This window comes from Pristiophorus japonicus, chromosome 9, assembly GCF_044704955.1.
Source record: "Pristiophorus japonicus isolate sPriJap1 chromosome 9, sPriJap1.hap1, whole genome shotgun sequence".
Classification (NCBI taxonomy): Eukaryota; Metazoa; Chordata; class Chondrichthyes; family Pristiophoridae; genus Pristiophorus; species Pristiophorus japonicus.
In genome coordinates, this window is record NC_091985.1 from 102,290,954 (window position 1) to 102,318,833 (window position 27,880).

The window sequence follows — 27,880 nt, forward strand, 5'->3', positions numbered from 1 at the left end:
GAAGGCTCGTGTGGAGGATAAGCAGCCAAATGGCCTGTTTCTATGCTGTAAATTCTATGCATGGAATTGCCATGTGTGGGCAGATAAATTTGCACTCACTGCTCTAACCACCTTCCTCTACTGCCCCTCGGCAGGTCTCCTTGGGCTCCTATGTCATTTGCTTTATTACGGCCCAAAGTGCCTGACTCACAAAATGGCTGGTCTTTTATACCAGAGCAGCACCATGTGCGTGCTGCTCAGTGGCCTCCAACAATGTCACCATCTGATGGCTACAAACAGCATGTACATACATACACTATCAGTGCGGCTTCAATGCAAACAAGGGCTGTGAATTCAAACCAGTCATTTGACAAAGCACTGTAGATATTGGCTGGAATTTAAATTTGCAGGTGGGTAGGAAATGGAGGAGCTGGAAAACGGCTGTGAAATCCACAGAATGCATTTCCTCCAGGCCCTGCCGAATTTAACGGCAGAGCCTGATTAACATTTTCAATCTTTGTCTCACCCGCAGCCAGCCAGATAGAGATGCTGGCTGGCGGATGGGAAGGCCCGTGGCGCTAGGCTAGAGAGAAGAGGGAGAGGGGGATTGGGGGGGCGGGGTGGTGGTTGGGGGCAGTTGTGGGCCAGAGGAGGATTGGGGGGGAAAGGGGGGGCTTGTGGGGGCCAGGGGTGGTTGGGGCCGGAGGAGGATCAAGGCCAGAAAATAATCGGGATGTGGTCAGAGGAGGATCAGGTGGCGGGGGTTCGTCAGGGCCGGGAGGCCGTCGGATGGGGTCGGCCAGAAAAAGCGATCGAGGGCCGGAGTAGGGAAGCCGATCAAGGGCTGGAGTGGGAGGCGAGGAAGGCATTTAAGGACTTGAGGGGGAGGGTCGGGAAGGGAATCGAGGGGGCAGAGGCGGAAGGTAAAAGGGGAATTGGAGGCCTTTGGGGTGGGGTTGGGTGAGGTCAGGTGAAAATCAGGCACTTCGTGTGGGGAGGTCGGAGACCTCGGGGGGAGTCGGGGAGATCGCGGTGGGGGGCGGGGTGTGTTGGTGAGGCAGGAATGCTGGATCCAGCAGATAAGTGGAAAGGCACTTACCTCCTGGATCCAGAAATCCTCGTCTCCCTTTAACCGGCAGGTTCCCGAGCCCAGGGAAACCCAACCAGCAGAGTTAAATTTAAAATGGTGGATCACAGCCTCATAGTATGCCAGCTTCATTGTAATATTTAAATGAGCGATCCATCATTTGGGAGCAGAGCACGACCCACCCCCCGTCCTGCCTCCGTTAATCATATAAATTTATGGCACAGAAGAAGGCCATTCAGCCCATCATGTCTGTGCCGGCCGAAAGAGCTATCCAGACTAATCCTACTCTTGGTCCGTAGCCCTTCTTCAATGTGATGTGGGTTTCTGCCTTTACCACCTTTTCAGGCAGTGAATTCCAGACCCTCACCATCCTCTGGATGAAAAAAGTTCTCCTCAACTCTACTCTAATACTTCTACCAATTACTTTAAATATATGCCACCTGGTTATTTGCCTCTATGCTAAGTGAAGTCGATCCTTCCTATTCACTCTATATAGGCCCCTCATAATTTTATACAACTTAATTAAGTCTCCCCTCAGTCTCCTCTGTTCCCAAGAAAAGAACCCCAGCCTATCCTCATAGCTAAAATTCTCCAGTCCTGGCAACATCCTCATAAATCTCCTCTGTAGTACCCTCACGAGTGTAATCACATTTTTCCTATAATGTGGTGACCAGAACTGTACACAGTACTCCAGCTGTGGCATAACAGCTAACTAGTATATTATACAGTTTGAGCATAACCTCCCTGCTCTTGTATTCTATGCCTCAGCTAATAAAGGAAAGTATCCCGTATGCCTTCTTAACCATTTTCCCACATTACAACAGTGACTACACTCCAAAAGTACTTAATTGGCCATAAAGCACTTTGAGATGTCTGGTGGTCGTGAAAGGCACTATATAAATGAATATTGGATTAATTAATGATCTCATTGTAAATCATAGATATTTTAAGCATGGAAGGAGGTCATTTTGGCCCACTGCGTCCGCGCCGGCTGACCAAGAGTTACCCAGCCTAATCCCACTCTCCAGCTCTTGGTCCGTAGTCCTGTATGTTACAGCACTTTGGCCCCAAGTTTCGTCCCGCGGTGAAAACGGCGCACCTCCGAGCTGGGCGCCTGTTTTTCACGCCAAAAACTGCGCCTAAAAAAAAATATGATATTGGGAGCTCGATGTCTGCTTGGCGCGGCGCGTTCTTCGCAGCAGGGGGCGGAGCCTAACACTCGCGCCGATTTTCTATGCAGCAGTGGGCGGGTACAATTTAAATTAACCTTCGTGGTGCCGGCAACCCTGCGCGTGCGTGTTGGAGCGTGCGCGCACGCGCAGTCTCACGCAAACATTGGCACTCGGCCATTTTTAAAAATACTGCAGAAAAAGTGAAGATTTGTTTCTTGGACCCCTGCAAAGGCTTGTAATTTAATTTTTTTTGATATTTCTGTGTGTGAGGGAGTGCTTTTAGCAGCACTGCTGAATAAATCACCTGCTGAAATCAGTGAGTTCAGCTTTTCACTGCTAAACTTGCAGAACCGGTGCTGCATTGGTACATGCAAATTAAGGACTGTGTGTTTGGAGAAATAAGAGTGCCAATTCAACTTTGCAATAATACGTGGTGTTGACAATGCAGCACCCATTCTGCAAATTTAAATATAAAACTGTCAATGTGGCTGCCTCTCCCTGTCCAAATGGCCTCAGTCCCCCTCACAGCTCGAAGGCTGCTGCTGTATCTTTGGCTACCGGCCAGCCACTGACGCCGCCCCTAAAGTGTGGCCGAATGGCCTCAAGAACCTTAATGAGCTGCGTGTGTCCTGCATTGATTCTTCGGCTGCCGGCCAGCCACTGACGCCGCTGATATCTCATGGCCGAATGACCTCGGGTCTGTCCGGTGCTGCTTCTTCGCGGCCAGCCATGAAGAGAATGAAGGCCTGCCTCAAGCACTGCAGCTCAGCTCGAAGCTTGCTGCCGCTGCCGTCGAGACACTGACGCCACACCGCTGCCTGTCTCCAACATGAAAGGCCTGCCTGAAGCACTTTCACACAGGTAGGAACATGGTTTATTTAATCTTTTCTTTGCTTAGAAATTTTTATTCAGGTTGGATTTATTTGTATAATATTTGTATAAGTATAACTAAGGATTGTAGAATTTAATGACTTCCCTTCCCCCCCCCCCATCTCGTTCCCTACGCCTAATTTGTAACCTACGCCTGATTTTCTAAAGTGTAGACAAGGTTTTTTTGAGCGTACAAAAATCTTCACTTACTCCATTCTAAGTTAGTTTGGAATACGTTTTCACTCACGAAACTTTGAAATCAGGCGTAAGTGGCTGGACACGCCCCCTTTTGAAAAATAAATTCTGTTCCAAAGTGAAACTGCTCTACCTGACTAGAACTGGGGCAAACTAAAAGTGGAGAATTCCGATTTCTAAGATACTCCGTTCTACACCAGTTGCTCCTAATAATCAGGAGCAAATCATGTGGAAACTTGGGGCCATAAAGTGCACATCCAAGTATTTTTTAAATGCGGTAAGGCTTTCTGCCTCTACCACTCTTTCAGGCACTGAGTTCCAGACCCCCAGCACCCTCTGAGTAAAGAAATTTCCCCTCATATCTCCTCTGATCCTCCTCCCAATTACTTTAAATCTATGCCCCCTGGTTGTTGATCCCTCTGCCAAGGGAACAGGTCCTTCCTATCCATTCTATCCAGGCCATTCATAATTTTATACACCTCAATCATGTCTCCCCTCAGCCTCCTCTGTTTCAAAGAAAACAGACCCAGCATCTCCAATCTTTCCTCATAGCCAAAATTCTCCGATCCAGACGACATTCTTGTAAATCTCCTCTGTATCCTTTCCAGTACAATCATACTTTATCAAGGAGGCTTTGAGGGTGCACTTGAAATATTTCCTCTGCCCACCTGGGGCTCGCTTGCCATGTAGGAGTTCCGAGTAGAGCGCTTGCTTGGTTAGTCTTGTGTTGGGCATGCGGCCCACCCAACGGAGCTGGTTGAGTGTGGGCAGTGCTTCGATGCTGGGGATGCTGGCTTGAACAAGAACACCGACATTGGTGTGTCTGTCCTCCCAGTGGATTTGCAGGATCTTGTGGAGGCAGCGTTGTGGACGACGCTTGCTTCTGCGCACACACAGAGGCTGAACTCCAAGCCATCGTCAACACCTTCATTGAGGCGTACGAAAGCATGGGCCTTACGCTAAACATCCGTAAAATTAAAGTCCTCTACCAACCTGACTCCACCACACAGCACTGCCCCCTGGCCACCAAAATCCACGGTGCGGCCTTGGACAATGTGGACCATTTTCCATACTTTGGGAGCCTACAATCAGCAAGGGCAGACATTGATGACAAGGTCCAACACTACCTCCATTGTGCCAGCGCAGCCTTCAGTCGCTTGAGGGAGAGAGTGTTTGAAGACCAGGACCTCAAATCTGGCACCAAGCTTATGGTCTACAGGGCAGTAGTGATACTTCACCCTCTATATGGCTCAGAGACGTGGACCATATGCAGCAGGCATCTCAAAGCACTGGAGAAGTACCATTGCTTATTAATTTGTTTCCTAGCTGCCTAAAATCTGCCTGCAGGGCTCATCGCTCTTTCTATCTATGTCACTGGTACAAATATGGACCATGACCTCTGGCTCTTCATCCTTGCCCCTCAGAACGTCCTGCAGCAGCTCAGTGACATCCTTGACCCTAACACCAGGGAGGCAACATACCATCCTGGGGTCATGTCTACAGTCACAGAAACGCCTGTCTGCTCTCGTAACTATTGAATCCCCCATCACTATTGCATTTCTGACCTTCCTCCTCCCACCGCACTCGGTACAGCTGAGCCACCCATGGTGCCATGGACTTGGCTCTGGTTGGATTCCCCAGAGGAACCCTCACCAGTATTCAGAACTGAGATGCACATAGGGGACTCCTGCACTACCTGCCTGATCCTCCTTGTCGGCCTGGCTGTCACCCATTCCCACTCTGCCTCCAAATCCTTAAGCTGCGGGATGACCACCTCCTCAAACGTGCTTATCCACGTTTGAGGAGATGCTCTCAGTGTTGCAGATGTACTGCAGTGACGCCAGCCGCTGCAGTGCATCCGCCTTTCGGAGCTCGAACTCCTCCAGGTGACATCAATTCCTGTACACATGGCTGTCCAGGACACAAGAAGCATCCTGGACTTCCCACATGGCACACAATGTGCATTTGACAGGACTGAAGTGCTCTGCCATGCCTCTATTTATTAGACTACTAACTAAATTTCTTAGTTTGACCCACTGCTTAATTTAGAGAGAAAAATGACAAAATTGTTCACTCAAGTTTAACAAGAACCACTGAGATACTAAACACAAAGGGGGAAAAATTTGTGTTCGCCAGCAAATTTGTCAGTGTCACTGCAAGTGTTTGCAGTGAACTCTCTATCCATTGTTACCTCCTTGGAGCAACTTCTCTCACCATTGACAGATCGCTTCCGTCATCTCAACTTCAGCTGTCATCTATTCCATCAGCATCGGTGCCCTTGAAATAATCTGCCCTTGGTCCTCAGAATTCAACCATGATCAGCCCCAATACCACTAAACACACTCGCATCACCAACAGCACCAACCTTCTCCGCAATCACCTGATGTTGCGCAGGTCACAGGGCATCAGCACCCAACCACATTTTTGCCCGGGATGGCCTCACCATGGCCAGACTTACTTCACTTTATGCTGTACACTCTGGCTGCCACATGATGCTACAGGTTGGCATCACCCCACACCAAAGCCCAAGCCATTCATTTCACACTCATTGCCAGTCAGAGGTTCCCTGATGTCTTACAATTCACTGCAACTCACTAAGCCATTTCCAAAGGTGCACACAAATCTGTCCAAGAACGCAAAGTGTTCAAAATAATGATTTCAATGTTAGACAACACATTAGCAGAAACTCTACACGAACATTGGCTAACCTTGTGTTTTGTTAGTTGGTATGATTGGACAAGGATGAGGGCGAGTGTGAGATGTGGCTAGTGAGATGGGGATGTGATAATGTAAAGAGAGAGAGAAAGATGAGTAGAGGTGCAAGATAAGTTGGTGTGAGTAAGAATGTGCAGGGATAGGGTATGGAAGGCAGAGTGATGGGGATGTGATGAGTGGCACAGCAGGATGAGGTTGAATGTGGCTTTGTGGTAATGTTTCGTGATCCAAGATCATTGAAAGGTTTGCACCACTGCAGCCAGCTCCTCCTGACGATATCACTGCTTGTGCCTTGATGTGCAAACAGGCTGCGTTGGTGTCCTGGGGAGGTCTCTTCTGCCCATTGGAAGGGAAGAGAATCTCCCTGCATGCTGTGACTCCAGCCATTAGCATACAGCGGGAGTCATGGGAGAGCCTGAGTGTAGCCCTGTGCCTATGTGCAGTGATTGTCAGTATTTGTAGCACCCCAATGCTATAGAACAGTGACAGCACAAATGTCAAAATAAAGTTGCCCATGGTTCTTTTAAGGAAACCAGCTGATGGCACGCCATCCAATGATGTCATTATACCCGCTTGCTCTAATTGGCTGGGAAACGTGCCAGGAGGGCTTAAGAGGGCAGATGGAGTATAATGTTGGAAAGTGTGAGGTCATGCACTTTGGCAGAAAAAAATCAAAGAGCAAGTTATTATTTAAATGAAGAAAAATAGCAAAGTGCTGCAGTACAGCAGGACCTGGGGGTACTTATGCATGAAACACAAACGGTTAATATGCAGGTACAGCAAGTGATCAGGAAGGGCAGTGGAATCTTGGCCTTTATTGCAAAGGGGATGGAGTATAAAAGCAGGGAAGTCTTGCTACAGTTATACAGAGTATTGGTGATGCCACACTTGGAATACTGCGTACAGTTTTGGTTTCCATATTTACCAAAGGATATACTTGCTTTGGAGACAGTTCAAAAAAGGTTCCAGAGATGAGGGGGTTGACATGAGGAAAGGTTGAGTGGGTTGTGTCTCTACTCATTGGAATTCAGAAGAATGAGAGGTGATCGTATCGAAACGTATAAGATTATGAGGGGGCTTGACAAGGTGGATGAAGAGAGGATATTTCCACTGATAGGGGAGAATAGAACTAGAGGGCATGATCTTAGAATAAGGGGCCCACCATTTAAAACTGAGATGAGGAGGAATTTCTTCTCTCAGAGGGTTGTACATCTGTGGAATTCGCTGCCTCAGAGAGCTGTGGAAGCTGAGACTTTGAATAAATTTAAGACAGAAATAGACAGTTTCTTAACCGATAAGGGAATAAGCGGTTATGGGGAGCGGGCAGGGAAGTGGACTCGAGTCCATGATCGGATCAGCCATGATCGTATTAAATGGTGGAGCAAGCTCAAGGGGCCGCATGGCCTACTCTTGTTCCTATTTCTTATGTTCTTAAGAAGCTCTATCAATGGAAAGCAATTTCAGAGCAGGATGGCGCCAGCAGCGGGGTCGGGACCCACCATTGACTTCACCCGCCACGGACCCACCAAGGTCAGCAAAATCATACATAGAAACATAGAAACATAGAAAATAGGTGCAGGAGCAGGCCATTCAGCCCTTCTAGCCTGCACCGCCATTCAATGAGTTCATGGCTGAACATGAAACTTCAGTACCCCCTTCCTGCTTTCTCGCCATAACCCTTGATCCCCCGAGTAGTAAGGACTTCATCTAACTCCCTTTTGAATATATTTAGTGAATTGGCCTCAACTACTTTCTGTGGTAGAGAATTCCACAGGTTCACCACTCTCTGGGTGAAGAAGTTTCTCCTCATCTCGGTCCTAAATGGCTTACCCCTTATCCTCAGACTGTGACCCCTGGTTCTGGACTTCCCCAACATTGGGAACATTCTTTCTGCATCTAACCTGTCTAAACCCGTCAGAATTTTAAACGTTTCTATGAGGTCCCCTCTCATTCTTCTGAACTCCAGTGAATACAAGCCCAATTGATCCAATCTTTCTTGATAGGTCAGTCCCGCCATCCCGGGAATCAGTCTGGTGAACCTTCGCTGCACTCCCTCAATAGCAAGAATGTCCTTCCTCAGGTTAGGAGACCAAAACTGTACACAATACTCCAGGTGTGGCCTCACCAAGGCCCTGTACAACTGTAGCAACACCTCCCTGCCCCTGTATTCAAATCCCCTCGCTATGAAGGCCTTCCACTCTGCTTGCGATCCACCTAACTCTATCTCCAAGCTCTGTGCTCAAGCACTGTGCTTTTGCAAACTCAAATTTAAAATTGCAAGTGGGCGGGTTCGAGTTAGGATTCAGTTTTTAAACTCTTTAACCTCTCACCCAAGCCCAACCCACCTGTTTTTTGGGGTTAAAATTTCCCCCCTTTTTTCCATTATATGTTGGCCATTAGATTTTTCTAGTTTGTTGTACACACCAGATTTAAATACTAGTTATTTTAACACAGATGTTATTTGCTCCCTCCCCACCCCCTCAGAGCCACAAACCTTGTCAATAATACATCAATTAGACGTAAACAAGCTAGAATAATATATTGACTCATTTTATTTCATTGGCTAATAAACTGAAGTTTGTTCATTTTTTTGTCAACCAAGCAGGTATAGTTTGATGCGAATCCAACTCACAATGGGTGGAAAATTCTCCATATTCTATGTGTACCAAAATCAAAGTCCTTTCAAAAAGTACGCATTTGTAATTTTGCTATATGTATTGCAGAGGAAATCTTTCCTCAATATACATTCTAAGTTAGAAAAAAGTGACAAAAGTAAAGTTAGATTCAGATCAAAGTGAAGTTCAAAAGGTTAACCTCATGTGATGCTTGGAATGACAATGAAAAATATTATACACCTGTTACAGTTGATAGGCATCATGTGTGAAAGCTGCTCATTATTAGTTACAGATTAAATAGACTGATACTAATGGACACCAGCTCCAACCATCTATTATTTATTTATTCACTATGCAACCCAATGCTCAGTGAATATGTAGTGGTTTATGCAGCAGTATGAGGAGTCAAAATTGGAACACAATTAACTAATGGAAATTTCAATACCACATCCTATACATGGACCCTTTTCTGTAAAAAATTCAATTTACTAAGAATATTAAAATGAAGGAATGCCAATGGGGCTAAATGTGTACAGCATTCCAGCTTAAAAGTTCAGCTTTCATCTGTGGGCCAATGACAGTACATTAGCTTGTTTGCAGCCCTTTCTTGTTTTGAGGCATAAAGGGTCGAGTTTACACTTGTTTATGCTACTATCAGATGAATCCAAGCAAAATTGGCCAAACCAGCGCAAAAGATTTGGGAACCTTAAATGTACGTGAGTTATGCCCAAAACCACTTATGTTTGTGTTTTCCGCATTTTTACGCTGGTTTAAGATTCAATTCGCCCAGATCAGGCTCTGCTCACAAAACTGGTCACATTGCAAGAATCCGCTGATTGTACTAGTTCAGGAAGATTTTGCAAATTGCACTCATTTCTTAGGTGCAAAGGCACTGTGGGCACATTCTAAAAGTTTTATCACATCAAAAAATATTTAATTTACTAAGAAACTAACTAATGTACACAAATGAAACTAATAAATGGTTCAGTATTTTTTTTAAAGTAATTTTTAATGTTTTTAAGTCAGGTTACTCACAGGTGTTGGACTAGACACACTTACTAAAAATGCTTATTTTTTCTGCTAAACTATTTTCAGCTGCATTAATAAAACTACACCAGGTTACCTCTCAAAAATACATCAATGAATACTTTTTAATGGAAGGAGAAAAACAATTCCGGTAGTACTACATTGTTGATATCTGAGTACCTTTATAACCTCACTTTTAATGTATTTAATCCTTACACTACTAACACTTCGGGCCCGAAATTCAGTACTACTGGAAAGCTGGTGCTCCCACCTTTTTGTGGCCATTAGCGCTGACATTTTTTCGTGGCTGGGCCACCCAACATTCAGCTCCAAAAGTGAACAAATGGGTTCCAGCGCTAATGAACCCTTCCAAAGTGGATTTTTCAGCAGTGTGGCTGTCTTAATTTGAGCGTTATCACCACTGAGAAATTCAGCATGCAGATAAGGATTTCTAATGAGCCAAGGCCAGGGTTTGCAGCAAGGCCATGAGGTGGGGGGGAAGGAGTTTTGGAAGGATGGCTGGTGTAAGAGGTGCAAAGAGAGCCAACAGGTTCACTGATATGGAGCTGGAGACGGTGTGGAGGACAGAAAAAGAATACTGTTTCCTGACGTGGGGAGACCTGACAGACCACCAGTACATTATACATGGAGGGAAGGTGCAGGAGAGGTGTCAGGCACCTCCATATATGTGAGGACGAACCCTCCCAGGTGGGTGCTGGCCAGTCTGCACCCGGCCTTTCCAGGGTGGCGATGGGTTGAAGCCTTCTAGCTCTGGGGCGACGGGGATCCTCCTCCTCCTCAGGTGGTACTGCTGGCTTGACCTCCAGCGGCTGTCCCCTCATGATGGCCAGGTTGTGCAGCATACAGCAGACCACGACGATGATGGTGATCCATTGAGGAGAGTACTGCAAGGTACCATCAGAGCGGTCCAGGCACCGGAACCTCTGCCTATGCACTGCTCGATGATGCACCTGGTGGCAAAATGAGCGTCATTGTATGCACGCTCCAGCGCTGTCCTGGGGTTCCGCAGTGGAGTGAGCAACCAAGTGGACAGAGGATATCCCTTGTCCCCAAGTAGCCAACCACAATCCTGATTCAGGCCGGTGAAGATGACGGACACAGTGGTCTGGCGCAGAATGAACAAATCATGGCTGCTGCCTCCCTTGCCCGCAGCCTCTGCACGGTGCTGACAGCGAAGCCTTCTTCTGCGTGCCGCCCTGCTTCTGAGCAGGTGTACCAGGTGTCGCTCTCCCAACACTCTCCCATCATCAGGGTGAACCGTGCCAAGCAGGTCTCTGCAGCCCACAGGCCTCCACTAAAGAGTCAGACCTGAAAGTTGTACAAAAGTATGTGCGAACTTCTGAGCAGCACTCAGCAGGTTGAATGGGGCCAAAACAATTAATAAAACTATTAAAAGATAAATACAGTCGATGCTGTAATCTTAAATAAAAACAATAATTAATAAAACTATTAAAAGATAAATACAGTGGATGCTGTAAAATAAAAATACTAAAAATAATAAAATTATTTCCCTACCAAAGGGCCCCGATTGCGGCAACACTCCAGCGGTATCCCATTCGAGCACCGACTCGAATACCTCGCGGGGGAACTGCTGGGAAAAGTCTTACCTTTTTGCAGCTGAAAATCCCGGTCCTTGCTGCTTTTCAGCGACCCGCACGCTGGAATGTCACCTTTACAGCGGCTTCACCACGCCGTTTCCGGCAGAAGTGCACACCGCTCAAATCCCCCCCGAGCTGAATATAGCTGAGGGAGGGAAAATCATCTGACTGCGGCGACCGATCGATTTTTTCGGTCGACGGTCCGAACTCCGCGGTAGCTGTCCCTTCAGGGACGGTGAATTTCAGCCCCCACCTCTCTTGTCTGTACAATTTCATACACTTCATTACTCTTTTTAAGAACATGCAATTTAGGAGCAGAAGTAGGCCAGAGAGCTCCTCGTGCCTGCTCTGCCATTCAATACAATCATGGCTGATCTTTGACCTCAACTCCACTTCCAGCCCAATTCCCATCGAGTCCAAAAATCTATCTATCTCAGCCTTGAATATATTCAACGATTCAGCATCGGCAGCACTTTGGGGTAGATAAATCCAAAGATTCACAATCCTCTGAATGATTTGCTTTGCTACTATCATACAAAAGAGTCCACTACAGTAGAGGACTATGTTGCATGTGTTCATTTTTTTCCTATGTTTCTGCCTCTTAGGAGATTTTTCTACGTTAAAGGAGCTATACATATGTAAGTTGTTGTTCTGATTGTGATGCTTGAAGACGGATGCTGCAAACACACGTTCTGATCTTCAGCCCACATTATTTTGAAGGGTTAATATTAAAGAATGGGTCCAGCTACGATTTGAGTTGTTTAGTGGTTGGAAACAATGCTGCTATATTATATATAAAATATAATTAGATAGAAGCAAGTCAGAATAAAAAGAAAATGTAACCATGCAGGAAAATTGTAACATATCAAAACTTCTTATACTGCTTTTAGAAGTACCAAGAAAAATAGGGATGATTCAAGGCAACCAATTACAAAACAAAGGAAATTACGGAGATAAAATGGGTAAGCCCCTAATCTAATGAAAGGTCTTTGACCTGAAAAGTTGGGCTGGATTTTACCAACCTCAGCGGGTCCATGGTGGGAAACGTCAGTGGTGGATCCCGGTCTCGCTGCTGGCTCCAGTCTGCTGTTCAAAATGATTTTCTCCATATTGGGTATTTCAATCCTGTCCAGCGAGTTTTCCGGTCAATTGAAGGAAGCGAGACTGAGGACATCATTGGATGACATGTCATCAGCTGGTTTCCTTAAAGGAACCATGGCCAACTTTATTTTTACATTTGTGCTGTCAGTGTTCTACAGCACTGAGGTGCTGTAAACACTGACAAGTACTGCACAAAGGTGCACAACTGCACCTAGGCTCTCCCATGATTCCCTACAGATACTATAGAGGGAGTCACAGCACAGAGAGGTTCTCTTCCCTCCAATGGATGGAAGAGACCTCCCCAGGAGACCAACACAGCCTGGTTGCATATTTCACAGGAGGACACAAGCAGGGATGTCATCAGGAGAACTCGGCTGCAGTGACGCAAACCTTTCAATGATCTCAGTAGATCACGAAACGTTACTGTAAAGCCACACACAAAATCTCATCCTGCTGTTCTGCTCATCCCATCTACATAATTCAGCCTTCCCTACCCTACCCCTGCACATTCTTACTCTCATTAACTTACCTTGCACCTCCATTCATCCTTCTCTATTTATATTATCGCAGCCCCATCTTACTAGCTACCTCTCACACTCACCCACATCTTAGTTCAATCATACCAACTAACACACTTGGGTGTTTCATGCAATGTTTAAGTAAAGTTTCCGTTAATGTGGTGTCAAACATTGAAGCCTTTATTTTCCACACTTTGCATTCTTGGACAGATGTGTGTGCACCTTTGGAAGTGGCTTAGTGAGTTGCAGTGAATGGTGAGACATAACGGCACCCCGACAATGGTGATGAGTGTGAAAGGAATGGCTTGGGCATTGTAGGAATGGCTTTATGATGCTGGTGTGGGGTGGTGCCAACCTGGCGCATCATGTGACAGCCAGGGTGTATAGCGTCAAGTGAAGTAAATCTGGCCATGGTTAAGCCTGCACTGGCCTCCTGGGCAGCAATGTGGTCGGGTGCTGATGCTCTGTGCAGCATCAGTTGATTGCGGAGAAAGGTTGGTGTTTTTGTTGGTGCTGCTGGTGTGCCTGGTGCTGCTGGTGATGGGGCTGATCGTGGTAGGATTCTGAGGACCAAGGTGAGACAGTTTCAAGAGCACCGACGCTGATGGAATAGATGGCACGTGAAGTAGAGATGACAGAAGTGATCTGTCAATGGTGGGAGAGGTAATGAGGTTCGACTGGATGGAGATTTGTGGAGCATTCTGAATCTTTAGTGGAAATGCAGTTTAGAGAAGCTCGATTAAGGAAAGATTTTCCCACCCGACCCACCACTGATTGCACCCGCTAACCCCCTGGAATATTTCCCCCACTAACTCTGTTTCTCGCTCCACAGATGCTGCCAGACCTGCTGAGTATTTCCAGCATTTTCTGTTTTTATTTCACATTTTTCAGCATCTGTAATTTTTTGCTTTTGTAATAATAATCATCAGTTTCTGGATATGAAAACATCAATGTTGCCTAGCATACACCCGGTTAATTAATTTAAAATGCATACTTATCTATCTGATTCCCATGTAACAGTAATTTAATGAGCTAAATCATCAGGCATTTTATTTTGCTGTGAAGTTGTGTCCATTCTTAAACCATCTCCATATTCTAGTCTTTTATGAAACCCAGTGTAGGTGGAAGTCAAATGAGCACAACCACTTCCTAAAGTGGTTCTGCAATATAACTTGTACAGGTAAGCTACTCACTTCCACTTGTAGAGACTGATAAACTTCAAAACAGTTCACTAATGATTAGTATCACAAGACATTTAGGGCTGCATTTATTTTCACTGTCCGACTCCAATTTGGGTGGGATAGCAGTATAAAAGGTTGGAAAATTGGGTGCCAATGGGAGGAGACTGCAGCCCTTAGTTTCTAAAATATTGCAATATAATGGTCAGTCCATATATTATTTGATTACCTGATCTGTACATTCTCCCACAAAATATAGTCCAAATGTGTCAGCACTGGTAGCTGCGAAAACAGTAACAGAGAGAGCGACTGTTATTGCAGTTCAGAAATAATTAGGACAGAGAGTTACAACACTGCATTTACAATGCTTTATAGATAAAAGAGTGAATAATGCGTAGAGTTTCTGCTTGTTGAGCAATTTCTAAAAGGAAAAACAAAAAGGTGACCAATAAAATTAAAAACTGCTACCAATGAATGATTTTGCTGTATAAAAGGTAGAAAGGTAAACACTATCTGCTGACGCACAGAGTGGTCTGCACAGAGAGATCTTAAACGGAGTACACTTAAACAGGGTGTTAAACTTGGGAATGTGGAGAGAGTGGGAACTTGGAGCAGAGGGGGAAGGAGGTGCTGCTTTTGCCTCCACGGGACAGCAGGAAGATGATTGGTTGGTGAGTATTACAACTTTTATTTCTCGGAGTTTAAACTAAGAGCTGGGGAAATATTATTAATACTTTATTAAATTAACTTAACTAGATAAACAAATTAATTAATATAACTATAAATAATGATTTGAATAAAAACTTTAATTAATTAGATTAATTCAGGCTCTCAATAAGCAAATACATTTTAAAAAGACTAGAGATGGGAGGGCAGGCTATGTATCAGGACTATAGCATGTGGGAGTTAGACTTTCCTGGATTCTCACATTTGCAGGAAATGTCTCTGCCTTCAGCCACTCCGGCTCAGTCATTGAGCTGGGGTGCAAGTTAGACACACTCCAAAACATAAGGGAGGAGGAGGAATTTCTGGATAGTTTTATCCAGAAAACAGTCACACCCCAGAGGAAAGCACAGGTTCAGGAAAGGGAGGACGTGACTTAAGGAGCCGGTTAGCGAGGACTTGAGAGGTTAAGAAGGAAGTCCCGCAGACACTCATCCTGTCCAACAGGTACAATGTACTCGCTACCTGTGAGGACAAGGGGAAAGACTGCCGGGAGGACAGCCACAATGCAGACCAAGGCAACATGGCTCAGAAGGCTGTCCAAGGGGAGGGGGGGGGGGGTAAGAGCAGAATAGATGTATGATAGTGATAGGGGATTCTATAATTAGGGGGATAGATAGCATCCTCTGCAGACACAAACGAGAATCCTGAAGGATGCATTGCCTACCCAGTGCCAGGGTAAGGGATATCTCGAGGAGGCTGGAGAGGAATTTGGAAAGGGAGTGGGTAAGTCCAGTTGTCGTGGTACATGTTGGAACAACTGACATAGGTAGGAACAGGGAGAAGGTCCTGCTGAGGGAGTATCAGGAGTTGGGAGCAAAATTAAAAAGCAGGACCTCGAAGGTAATAATCTCTGGATTATTGCCCGATGTGAAAATTGGCATAGAAACAGTCAGATCAGGAGAATTAACAAATGGCTAAAGAGCTGATGTGGGAAAGAGGGATTCCTTTTCATGCGACCCTGGCACCAGTACTGCGACAGGAAGGAGCTCCACCTGAACCTGGATGGGACGCGTGTCCTAGCAGAAAGGAACAATAGATATGTGGCAAAGGCTTTAAACTAGATGGATCTACAAGAAATGAAACCAGCCTAAATATTAAAAAAAAGAAAAGGACAGCATAGGAAAGAATAAAGTAAGGGAGGACACTGATAGCCAGGGAATAAGTAGAGTTATAATACAGGAGTGTAAAAAGATGGTTAACAATAAAGTGAGAGGAAATGCTATAAAAATGAGTTAAACTGTCTGTCCAGCATGCACATGGTGTTCATAACGGCTGGAAATCCCGGCCTCCCCGAGTCCATACTGAGTGTCTACGGATCCAAGAAGGCATCGCAAAAGCCAGTTTTCAGTGCACAATGCACATGCTCTGAAAACCAGCTTTCCATCTCACGCATATCAGATGAGGAGATTCACAAGGGCAAGATTGTGGGATTTACCTATATCTTGCCCAGCAAATGTCCTCAAAATTCTTGCGCCTGATAAAAGCAGGCGTATAGCCTACTTTTACAGGCATAAGAGTTTAAAAACATACAAAAATATAATTAAATGAAATTTAAAAAACACATTATTTTTTAAAACCCTGCCCACTACATTACATTTATTTTTAATCATAATTTTAAAACTTTTTAAAAATTCTAAAATGTTTTTCTCTGATATTTATTAACTTTAATGTTAATTATGTGAGGTGTGTTTTTTATTTTTTATTACATGTGTTTAGTGTGTTTGTTTTTTTTACTCATTAATAGCAATAAGAACTCATAGATATGGAGTTCTCATTGCTATTAATGAGAAAGCTGTGGAATACAGTTCCTGATTGGCTGTGCAGTCACACGTGACTGAACGTTCTGCGTGGGAACCAGGAGGACGGGAGCGCGCTTCGTAGCGCGGGAAGAGAAGACCTCCCCAACGGAATCCCACGTTCCTCCCAGACCACCAGGTAAATTCGTAGAATGTTTCAGGTCAGAGGCAATTCAGGTCGGAAACCTCCGACTGCAATTTCAGCTCCTATAAAACAGGGGAACTGGAAGCAATAATACGTTGTGAGGAACCATAGTAGGGATTACTGAGACATGACTACAGAAAAATCGAGACAGTATAGCTCAGATTTACCAATCGGCCATTTTTAAAGAGTGTGAGAGAAGGAGTGCTGTGTGAGAGCATTGAAAAAAATCGCTGCAGTACAAGATGCAACGTGGACCAAGGACCAAGAAGTGGAGGCACTAGTTACTGTGATTGAGAACAGATGGCAGGAACTAGATACCAACAGAGGTCACATAAAAGTTCCACAAAAAGAAATGAAGAAACGCTGGAACCAAGTTGCAGAAGATTACTGCGCATTTAGGACACCACGAGACTTGGAAGCCAGTGTAAAAAGAAATGGCAGGACCTTGGTCAAATAGTTAGTGTAAGTAATATTTTCATTTATTCAATGCAATTGCAAATGTGACCAGCTGTGAACGTCCCACGCAGCAGAAAGACACCCTATCTAAAAAGTTTTATTTTCATCTTTGCAGAAGAAAATGGCACACAACAAAAGGGAAAGAACTCGAATAGGAGGAGGCCCGGCAAATCTGCACCCACTGACACCCTTGGAAGAGAGGGTCACTGCTTTGATGGGTCCTGCCTGGAGAAAAACAATCAGTACTGCACAAGCTGGGCCCACACTCGAGGGAGAGGGTAAGTCCTGCAAATTCATCGTGGCCCTTCAAATCAACCTGTTGCCTGGCCTGCGCTGTGTGAGCCTACTCATGCCACCCATCCCGCCCCTCCTCTGCTGCTAACCATTTGTCTGTTCGGTTATATTTTGCAGAACTGGAGGCCTGACAATGCAGAAGAAGATTCAGACGAGGATGAGCCTGAAGAGGAGAACATCTTACAATCCAACCCTGCAGACCAAGAACATGGGGGGGGGGGTGGAGTGGATGAAACTCCCACTGTTGTACTGAATATGGAGAAGGTGCCGCTCATGGAGGTGACAGCCCCTTGCGTGACTAGTAGTTTGAGTGTTGGTGGGACATTTCATGGTTTCACATCTTCCGAGGTTGTGGGTCCCAGTGGTGTGGTGCAGCGAGGCACACCCAGGGCCCCACCATCCCAGGCTGCAGGTTCCAGTGGTGTGGTGCGAGCCAGACCCATGGGGAGGAGGGGAAGGAGAGCTCAACCATGCTCTCCTGAGATGCAGGGTGTAACAGATATGGTTTAGATGATGTCATTGAGTGCGGAGAGCATTGACCTTACCCGATCACTCCTGGACACCATGAGTGTCCCACGCAGGAGAAAGTGGCACACAACAAAAGGGAAAGAACTCAAATAGGAGGAGGTGAGTGATGAGGAAGTGGAACTGTCGGAAGAAGTAACAACACTCGCTGGGACCATCAGCGAGGGAATAGTGGCCATGAGGGAGGGAATGTCAAAGGTAGTGCAAACCACGACACTGGCATTAAGTGAGGGAATGTCAGAGGTAGTACTGGCCATTAGGGAGGGAATGTTACAGACCGCTGAGACGCTGTTGAGGTGCATGAGGGACGGCATCTGTGAGTTAGCTGCTGCAATAAAGGAACATGCCCAGACCCCGCACCCATTGACAGAATCAACTGCCACTCCCACTGCAATCCCCACACCAGCCTCTGAAGAGCCCCAAGCTGGGCCCTCCAACTTGCCGCCTGAGGCTGACGCCCCCCCACCCTCGAGGTGCGCAGTACCCGAGATATTAGAAGGAATAAGCTTGGTACGAAGCCCAGAAATACTGCACCACCGCCTGCGGGCAGGGGTGCTGGAGAGTCGAAGACCGAGCGCAGCAGGCGGTCTTAGACTAAGGGGATGAGAGATGGATGCAGCCTTTCTTTGCTGCTGTTGTTGTTGTTGTTATTATTGTTGTTACTGTTCTCAAATTAAAAGTTTTTTGTAAGTTATGTAAATTTACAAGTTTATGTGATCTTAAAGTTTTTAAAGAGATCTTAAAGAGTGATATTAAAGTAAAAGTTTGATACAAGAATAATTTAATTAAAGTTAAGTACATTGTAAACTTTTGAATAAAATATATTTTATATTAAAACTGAATCATGTTCCATTAACAAAACGCAACATTGCGGAAGTGACCTCTCTCCCTCCCCCGGGCACCAAATCTTTTGATTGGCTATCTCTCCCTTTTCTTCTCTCTCTCCCCCCCTCCACCCCACAGCTTGTTTAGCCGAATCCAGAACTCCTAGCCCACCCGAGCCCCTTGCCTGTGCCGGTCCAGCTCCAGCTCCTCCACCCCCGAGTGCTTTACTGGTCCCACTCCCCCGCCCCTAGCCCAGGCCGAAGGGCTTGTCGATCCGCTTCCCCGCCCGCCCCTGGCCCAGAGTACCCTCCCGGTCCCGCCCCCTGCTCCTAACCCAGGCTGAAGGGCTTGCCGATCCGATCCTCCCGCCCGACCCTGGCCCCAAGTGCCCTCCTGGTCCCGATCCTAGCCCAGGCCGAATGGCTTGCCGATCCGCTCCCTCCCAGTCCCCACACCTACACCGATAGGCTTCACCCCACCCCCTCACTCCCTCTCTTCTCGCCCCCACCCCCCACCCCCCACCCCACCTCTCTCTCACCTTTCCTGCTGCTGAGGTCCGGGCATCTGCTGCACTTACCTGCGCCGATTTCTTTAACTCTCCGGAAGGTTTTTCTGCAGAGGCCACATACGATGGCCTAAGCTGAACTGGAGTAACTCTCAGCTGGCCAAACTTGTCTAAATGGCCAGAATTGGCACGGGTGGCAGGTTACGCCCCCTGTGGCTGAAAAAAAACGTACCTAAAAAAATCGTAACTGAGTTACGCTAGTGCAAATTGATTGGGGAAACCGTGGATTTTTAATTTAGGCCAAAAAGAGTAGCCTGCTCAAAAAAAACAGCGCAAATCACTGGGGAAAATTGAGCCCATAGAGAGGGGAAAAAGGAGGTGGAATAGCTTTACTTATTAGGGATAACGTAATGGCACTGGAAAAAAAAGTGACGCAGCTATCAGCAAGACAAAAAAGAATCGATGTGGATAGAGATCAAAGATATTAAAGGATCAATCACACCAATAGGGGTAGTCTACAGGCCACCTAATAGTGGAAAGAGGTGGAGGAAGAAATATGCAAACAAATTAGGAAAATGGAGGATTTCAACTACCCCAATATTAATTGGCCAGAAGAGACAATAAATGGGATAAGGGAATGGAGTTCCTACAATGTGTATGGGACCCCTTTCTAACCCAGTATGTAAGATGCCCAACCAGACATCTGGTGGATCTAGTAATAGGGAATGAAGCAGAGCAGATAAAAATAAAAGTAGTAACTGTAGGGATACATCTAGGCAATAGTGATGATTATATTACAAGCTTTAAGATAATAATTGACGAAGACTAGGGTAATAGATTGGAGAAAATCCAATTTGGTGGGGCTGAGAATAGAATTTGGGAAAATAAAGTGGACAACAATATTGGCAAACAACGATGTAGAACAGCAGTGGGAATCATTTAAAATAGTGTTCAACAGAGTCTGGGAAAAAAGTATTCCGCTGAAAAACAAGAACAAGCTTAACTCTAATGAGACACCATGGATGAATAAAAACAAAGGAAAAATTGAGGGTAAGGAAGGAGACATTTGGACAGCAGTGGAGAGCATGGCAAGGGAGGACGTGAAGAAATTAGGAGAGAAATCAAAAAAAAGTTAGAAAGGCAAAAAGGAACTATGAAATTAAATGATCAAGTAAAATAGTCAAATATTTTCCAGGCATATCATATCAATAAAAAAAGAAAGTCAGGATGGACAGGATAATATCACAGGCAGCGATAGAAAGATGGCAGAAATATTAAATAATTACTTTGCTTCAGTATTCACCAGGGAGACAGAACAGGTGGACATGGCATTGGATGATGAGATTAGAAATGAGATAACTGCATTTAAAATAAAGAGGAGATGTATTAAATAAACTAATCAAACTCAGAGGATAAAACCCCTGGTTTGGACGGATTATATCCGCGCATTTTAAAAGAATCTAGGAAGAGATAGCAGAAGCATTACTACACATATTGAATAATTTGTTAGAACAAGGTGTAGTGTCAGAGGACTGGTGGATAGCTAACATAATACCTATATTTAAGAAAGGAGATAGAACACATCCAGGGAATTATAGACCAGTTAGCTTAATATCAGTGGTAGGAAAAATAATGGAGCCCAACTAAAGGAGAAAATAGAATATTTAGAAACCAAAGTGATAACAATGAATAGTCAGCATGGATTTAAATAGGAAAAGTCTTGCTTGACCAACCTCATTAATTTTTGAAGAGGTAACAGAGAGTAGACAAGGGTAACGCAGCAGATGTAATTTATCTAGATTTTCAAAAGGCCTTCAATAAGGTATTACATAATAGACTAATGAATAAGGTCAAAACATGCAAAGTCAGGGGACCAATAGCAGAATGGATAACTAGCTGGCTTCAAGACAGAAAGCAGAGTGTAGGAGTAAAGGGTGGCAGAAGGTGCAAAGTGGTGATCCTCAAGGATCAGTACTGGGACCACTGTTGTTCACAATTTATATTAATGATTTAGACTTTGGAATCAGAAACACAATTTCTAAATTTGTAGATGACACCAAATTGGGGGGGGGGGGGAAGATAGTCAATACTGAAAAGGACTGCAACAAATATACAAGACATTAAAAATTTGGAGAATGGGCACATAATTCAACACAAATAAATGTGAGGTATTACATTTAGTAAGAAAGGGCCCAAGTTTCGGGCCGCACCTAGAACGGCGCAGCCCCGACCTGGACGCCCATTTTTCGCGCCACAAAGTGCGCCTAAAAAATACTTCCAGATTCTCCGGCTCCCTGCAGGTCCTCTGGTCCTCGGCGCGGCGCAGCACGAGCTGTGGGGGGGCGGAGCCAGGTCCCTGCGCTGAAAACAGTGCTGGGACCTCTGCACATGCGTGCTACAGTAGGCGCGCATGTGCAGTAGCTCCAGGCGCCCAAAACTGTGTGGGAGGGGCCTGAAGCACGCAGCCCCTAGCCCTGGCTGAACGGTCTCACTGGGGCTGCGTGCATAAGACTGCCTCCTACGCCCAGCTCCTGCTTCCTCCCGGCCCGACTCGACTCCCGCTCCCCCCCCCGCCCCCGAACCGGACCGGACCCGATCCGCACTCCCCCACCCCCCCCCCACCCGACCTGACCTCCCTCTCCCTCCCCCCCGACACGAACCGAACCGACCTTCCTCCCACCACCCCCCCCGACCCGACCCGCGCTCCCGACTCCCCCCCGGACCGGATCCGACCAAACCTGACCTCCCTCCCCCCTCCACGACCCGAGCCGCGCTCCCTCCTACCCGAACCAACCCGACCTCCATCCTCCCCCCCGACCCGACCCGTGCTCCCGCCGGACCCAACCCAACCCGATCCGCGCTCCCGACCCGACCCAACGCCACCTACCTGTAAATCTGGTGCTGGGGACGGGCCCTGCCCGAAGTCTTGGGCCCGGCCTGTTCAGCCTCCCCCCCCCCCCACCTTCTTTCCCCCCCTCCTTTCTCCCCCCACTTATCCTTCCCCCCTCCCCCCATCCCTTCACCTCCTCCCCCCCCCTTCTGCCTCCCTCCCTCCCCTCCCCCTCTCTCCCTTCCCCCCTCTCTCTCCCTCTACCCCCCTCCTCCACCTCCCCTCGCTGTCAGAAACACAGACACTGACAGAGAGTGAGAGACACACACAGACAGACAGAGAGATAGAGACACTGACAGAGACACACTGGGGGGGGCATCCCAGCACGCTGTTGGAGGGCTCCCGGTGCTGCAGTCGGTAAGTAGAAAATGTTTTGTTTTATTGATTTTTTAAAAAATTATTTCTTATTAATTTTTTTTGATTGATTTATTGGTTGATTTATTGATGTTTTCATCATTTATTATTGATGATGGCTCTTTATTTGTAAAACTGAAGTGTTTAATGTTTGTAAACTTCCCTTTAAACCCCCCTCCCCCCCATTCCCTACGCCTGATTTGTAACCTACGCCTGATTTTCTAAAGTGTAGACAAGGTTCTTTCGAGCGTACAAAAATCTTCACTTACTCTATTCTAAGTTAGTTTGCAGTAAGTTTTCACTGCCGAAACTTTATAAACAGGCGTAAGTGGCCGGACACGCCCCCTTTTGAAAAAAAAATTCTGTTCCAAAGTGAAACTGTTCTAAACTGACTAGAACTGGAGCAAACTAAATGCCGAGAATTTGAATTTCTAAGATACTCCGTTCTACACCAGTTGCTCCAAAAAATCAGGAGCAACTGAGGCCGAAACTTGGGCCCAAAAATAGGGAGGTTACATATTTCTTGGAAAATACAAATCTAAGTGGGGTAGAAAAAAAAAGGGATCTCAGAGTACAAATACACAAATCAATGACAGTAGCGACACAGGTTAACAAGGTCATAAAAAAGCAAACCAGGCACGAGGGTTTATTTCTAGGGAGATTGAATTGAAAAATAGAGAAGTTACGCTAAACTTATATTGAACCATGGTTAGACCACAATTGGTGTACTGCGTATAATTCTGTTCACCATATTATAAAAACGATATAGAGGTACTGGAGAGGGTGCAAAAAAGATTTACAAGGACGATACCAGAAATGTGAGACGTATACCTATCAGAAAAGGATGAACAGGCTGGGTCTCTTTTCTATTGAAAAGAGAAGGCTGAGGGGTGACCGAAAAGGTCTTTAAAATTACGAAAGGTTTGATAAGAGTAGATATAGTAGATATAGATAGAGTCTTTCCACTTGTGGGGAAAAGCACAACTAGAAGCCATCAATATAGGGAATTCAGGAGAAACTTTTTTACCCAGAGAGTAGTGAGAATGTGGAACTCACTACCACAGGGATTGGTTGAAGTGAATAGTATAGATGGATTTAAGGGGAGGCTAGATAAGCATATGAGAAAGAAGGGAATAAAGGTTGTGCTGATAGTTAAAGAAAGACTGGAGGAGGCTCGAGTGGAGCAATAACGCTGGCATGGACCGGTTAGGCCGAATGGTCTGTTTCTGTGCTGTATATCCTAGGTAATCCTATGTAACGTTGTTTATTCAAAAATCGCTAATGTCTGGCACAAAATTGCTATAGGTTATTCAGTGTTAAAACAAATGTCAATCAAATAAAATATCAACAATGTAAATAACTGCAAAAAGTCACACCATAACAAGTGTGTTACTATAGATTGTTAAAACTCAGAAATCAGAATCTTGATAAAAAAATACCCACTTTCCAGTTCCACAGAGTTGCATTCTATTTCTGTAGCAACACCAGTGTGAAATTTTCACTTGATATTAAAATGACACAGTATATCTATTTCTAATCTTTTCTTTTTGATGGTATGACACCCTCTTGTTTTCTCCCAGTTCCTCACCCAATCAAGTCTGTGCAGCAGTGCTCTGTACAGTGAGCAGGAGACTTCCTCTCTGGTACCATGGGGAGGCACCATGGAGAATCCAGGCACTTTCCCACAAGGGAAATGGAAAATTGATGAGTGACTCAATCTGGTTAGCCTTTAGCTGAGAAGTTAGGTTGCAAAGGATTTGTTACATTCTAGGGCTGTAATGGGGGTGTCGCGAATCCTGCTATTTGCAATCTTGCTGTTTGGAGACATATATGCAAGAACTGAAGAAAACTCAGCAATAAGAAAACACCATTGAGTTCATCCCTCAAGTACATTAATTTTGGCATCGTATAATTTCAATGTATTTTGAATAACCCCAATCTTTTTACTTCTATTATGTTATTGGTAAATTATTTCAAATATTTATTACTCTTTGACTCAGTAAGTTTTCCTGATGCATGTTCTAAATTTACTTAATCACTCATTTCTATTTATGTCCTCTGGTCCTACTTCCTTGTTGTACTTTGAAGTAATAATCTGAATTTATTTTATACCATTATACATTCTTCATAAATGTTGGACAGAACACCAGAAGGCCTTGGCCCACAAGATAGTTCCTCTGACAATGCAACACTCCTTCAGTACTACACTGAAGTGTCAGCCAAGATTTTGTGCTCAAGTCTCTGGAATGCAGTTTAAAGCAAGACTTTGACTCAAAATACTACCACTGAGCCAAGGCTCACACCTGATTAGACACGGATGGAGCCAAGTTCAAAATGGTGGGGAATTAAACCTGGGACAGCTGAATTCTGAAAAGTGATTATATCAGTTAAATCCCAATTTTCACTGCCCTTTAACTACCAAAGTGACTTGGAGAAGAGAACTTTAGCTTGTTTGACCACTTTTTAAAGAAAGGAAAACACACAGCGATTGAGATACCAGTATGTCTAGATTTGGCCTGTGATATTTGCTCTCTTGTGATTTAGTAAGTTCTTATATTCCTCTGATGCTTTGTGTTCCCAATAGATAATCAAGTTCAATTAGCTCAAAGTGATTACAAAAACTAAAATACTAACATCTCTTGGTCAGAAGCAAATTGCTAGAACTTCAAGCAAGTAATTGGCTAGTATTGAATTCTCAATGGGTTGACTTGTGCTTGGATCAACAACAATCCTCATCCATATTACAACAAAATAACCACTTGCTCACAGATCCAACCCTGCAAGATCAGACATGATGGATCTCAAGCAGGTCAGCAAGGAGAGAAAAACTGGAATTATTTCTAACAGATAGAAGATAAATATTTTATAACTGTGTAACCCCCAAAAATCAATATAGAAGAAGAGAACATTTCACACACAGTACTGGTAGGGGAAGATTTCATGTTGTATTACATACTGTTTACAGCACAAAAACAGGCCATTCGGCCCATCAGATCAATGTCGTCGTTTATGCTCCACACGAGCCCCCTCAAACCTTATTTCATATCACACTATCAACATATCCTTCTATTTCTTTCTCCTTCATGTACTTATAGAGCTTCCCCTTAAAGACATCTATGGTAGCCGGTTCCACATTCTCGCCACTCTCGGAGTAAAGAAGTTTCTCCTGAATTCCTTATTGGTGACTATCTTATGTTTATGGCCCCTAGTTTTGGACTCCCCCACAAGTGGAAACATCCTCTCCACATCTACCCAATTAAACCATTTCATAATTTTAAAGACCTCTATCAGGTCATCTCTCAGTCTCCTCTTTTCTAAAGAAAAGAACCCCAACCTGTTCAGTCTTTCCTGATAGTTATAACCTTTCAATTCCAATATTATCCTTGTAAATCTTTTTTGTACCTTAGCAGTGTTTCTATATTCTTATTGTAATATGGAAATCAGGACATGTTAGTTCCCCTGGTAAATACTGAAGCAAAGTAATTATTCAAGTATTTCTGCTATTTCACTGTCATTACCTGTGGGTTTATCTTGTTCATACCTTGGTGGCCCTATCCCTATTTTAATTTCCCTTTGTTATTAGTGTGTATGTAGAATACTTTACTATTTCTTTTGATATTCTTTGATAATTTAATTTTGTAGTTCCGCTCTGCCTTTCTAATTGTTTTTTAAATTTATTTTCTAACCTCTTCATATGCCCTTTTGTCATCCTCTTCTTTCTTTTCTATATACTTAGTGTATCTTTTTTGTTCCAATTTAAAATTGCCCTCATCTCTTTATTCATCCAAGGTGTTTCATTACTGGCTAGTTTGCTCTTGTTTTGTTAGCAGAATATATTTCTCTTGAACTCTATTGATCACCTTTTTAAATAATTCCCACTGCTGTTTTATCTCTATTTGTCAATCTTTCTTCTAATTTATCTTTCCTAGTTCCATTCTCATTCCCTCAAAATTAGCTTTATTTCCAAACTATTACTTAGGTCCTTGTATTACTTATGTCTTTCTCAATCATTACTTAAACCTTATTATATTGTGATCGATGTAGCCTAGATGCTCCCCTATGCTTATTTCACTTATCTGCTCTGGTTCATTTCCCATTACTAAATCCAATAGTGATTCCTCTCTTGTGGGACTTCTTGTGTACTGGGTAAGAAAGGAGTCTGATACATACTATAAAAACTATATTCCTTTTTCCCCTTTAACAATCACTGCCTGTTTACGGGGGTAGTCGAAAGCTCCCACAATTATTATTCTATGTCTTTTACTTATTTCATAGACTTGCCTACATGTTTCTATTAGAGTGATTGATCCTTTCTTATCTTTTATCGCAATCCATGGATTTTGTTTCTATCATAATGGTAGCTTTGTCCCTTTTTTTCTACTGCTTTTCTCTAAGTAAATATGCAAGTCGTTCTGACTACAGCATGGTTTTGTTTTAATACCATTTGAAATCCAATATATATTTTGTTGTCAATAAAACTAAATATCACCTCTACTAAAATAAATGGTGGTGTACTATGTAAATCTGGTTGAGTAAAATTACATTATTACAGTTTGTACAATGCTAGTGTTGTACACAATGTGGGGTTCATAATCTTAATTTCCCAATTGGAATTGGAAGGACTCATTTGGGCATTTTGTAATGGCAATTTCAGAACAGCATTGATGGAAGCCTCGGTATAGATCTCAAACACATCACCTTCACTGGAGAAAATGTGTGACAAGTAGTCCACGGGAAGGAAAATAAAAATAAAATCCTATATATATATACATACATACACACACTTTAATTTCAGAAAAGGACTAAATGAGCAATCAAATAATCCCTATATGCAGGATTTCACAAATATAATGCCCTACCTGTTTTTATGATGTTGCACAATTCAAACAAGAGTAGTTTGTTGTCGCCGCCAGCTTCCAGCCGCTGCTCTATGTAGGAGTTTAATTCATAGACTACTCCTTGCATGTTAGTGTCCAGGTACTAGGTAAATTGGAGGAATGAATTAACTTTTCAGCATTTATAACCATCAAAAGTAGCTAAACTAATGCTAAGTAAACAATTTTTCAATTGATAGATTGTATTGCAACGTGTACAAACAATTAAAATCCTGCAGAGTAGCAATTATTGTTATGGCCAAAAAAACACAATTATGCGTATTATTCAGTCCTCAGGTATAATTGGTTTAGTTGTGGATTGGGCTTCCATTGGACTAAACCATTTGTACTCATTTCATGAAAAAAGTGAAATTTAAAAAAAAATTTTACAGGGCACTCTAGTAACATGCTGTAC

At 44.3% G+C, this 27,880-nt stretch overlaps 1 protein-coding gene across 5 annotated transcripts in view; it reads right to left on the minus strand.

Moving 5' to 3' along the window:
* The window catches only part of pde10a (phosphodiesterase 10A), a 662,262-nt gene that overhangs the window by 334,227 nt on the left and 300,155 nt on the right, over window positions 1-27,880 (minus strand). For 4 of the 5 annotated variants that reach the window (XM_070889659.1, XM_070889660.1, XM_070889658.1 and 1 more), the window contains 2 exons: window positions 27,451-27,571; window positions 14,305-14,357 (listed from right to left, as the gene is read on the minus strand). In XM_070889659.1, the coding sequence (XP_070745760.1) occupies window positions 14,305-14,357; window positions 27,451-27,571 (174 nt within the window). Of the gene's footprint in view, window positions 1-14,304; window positions 14,358-27,450; window positions 27,572-27,880 lie in introns of those variants that run through there. The other variant, XM_070889663.1, reaches the window with a different exon arrangement.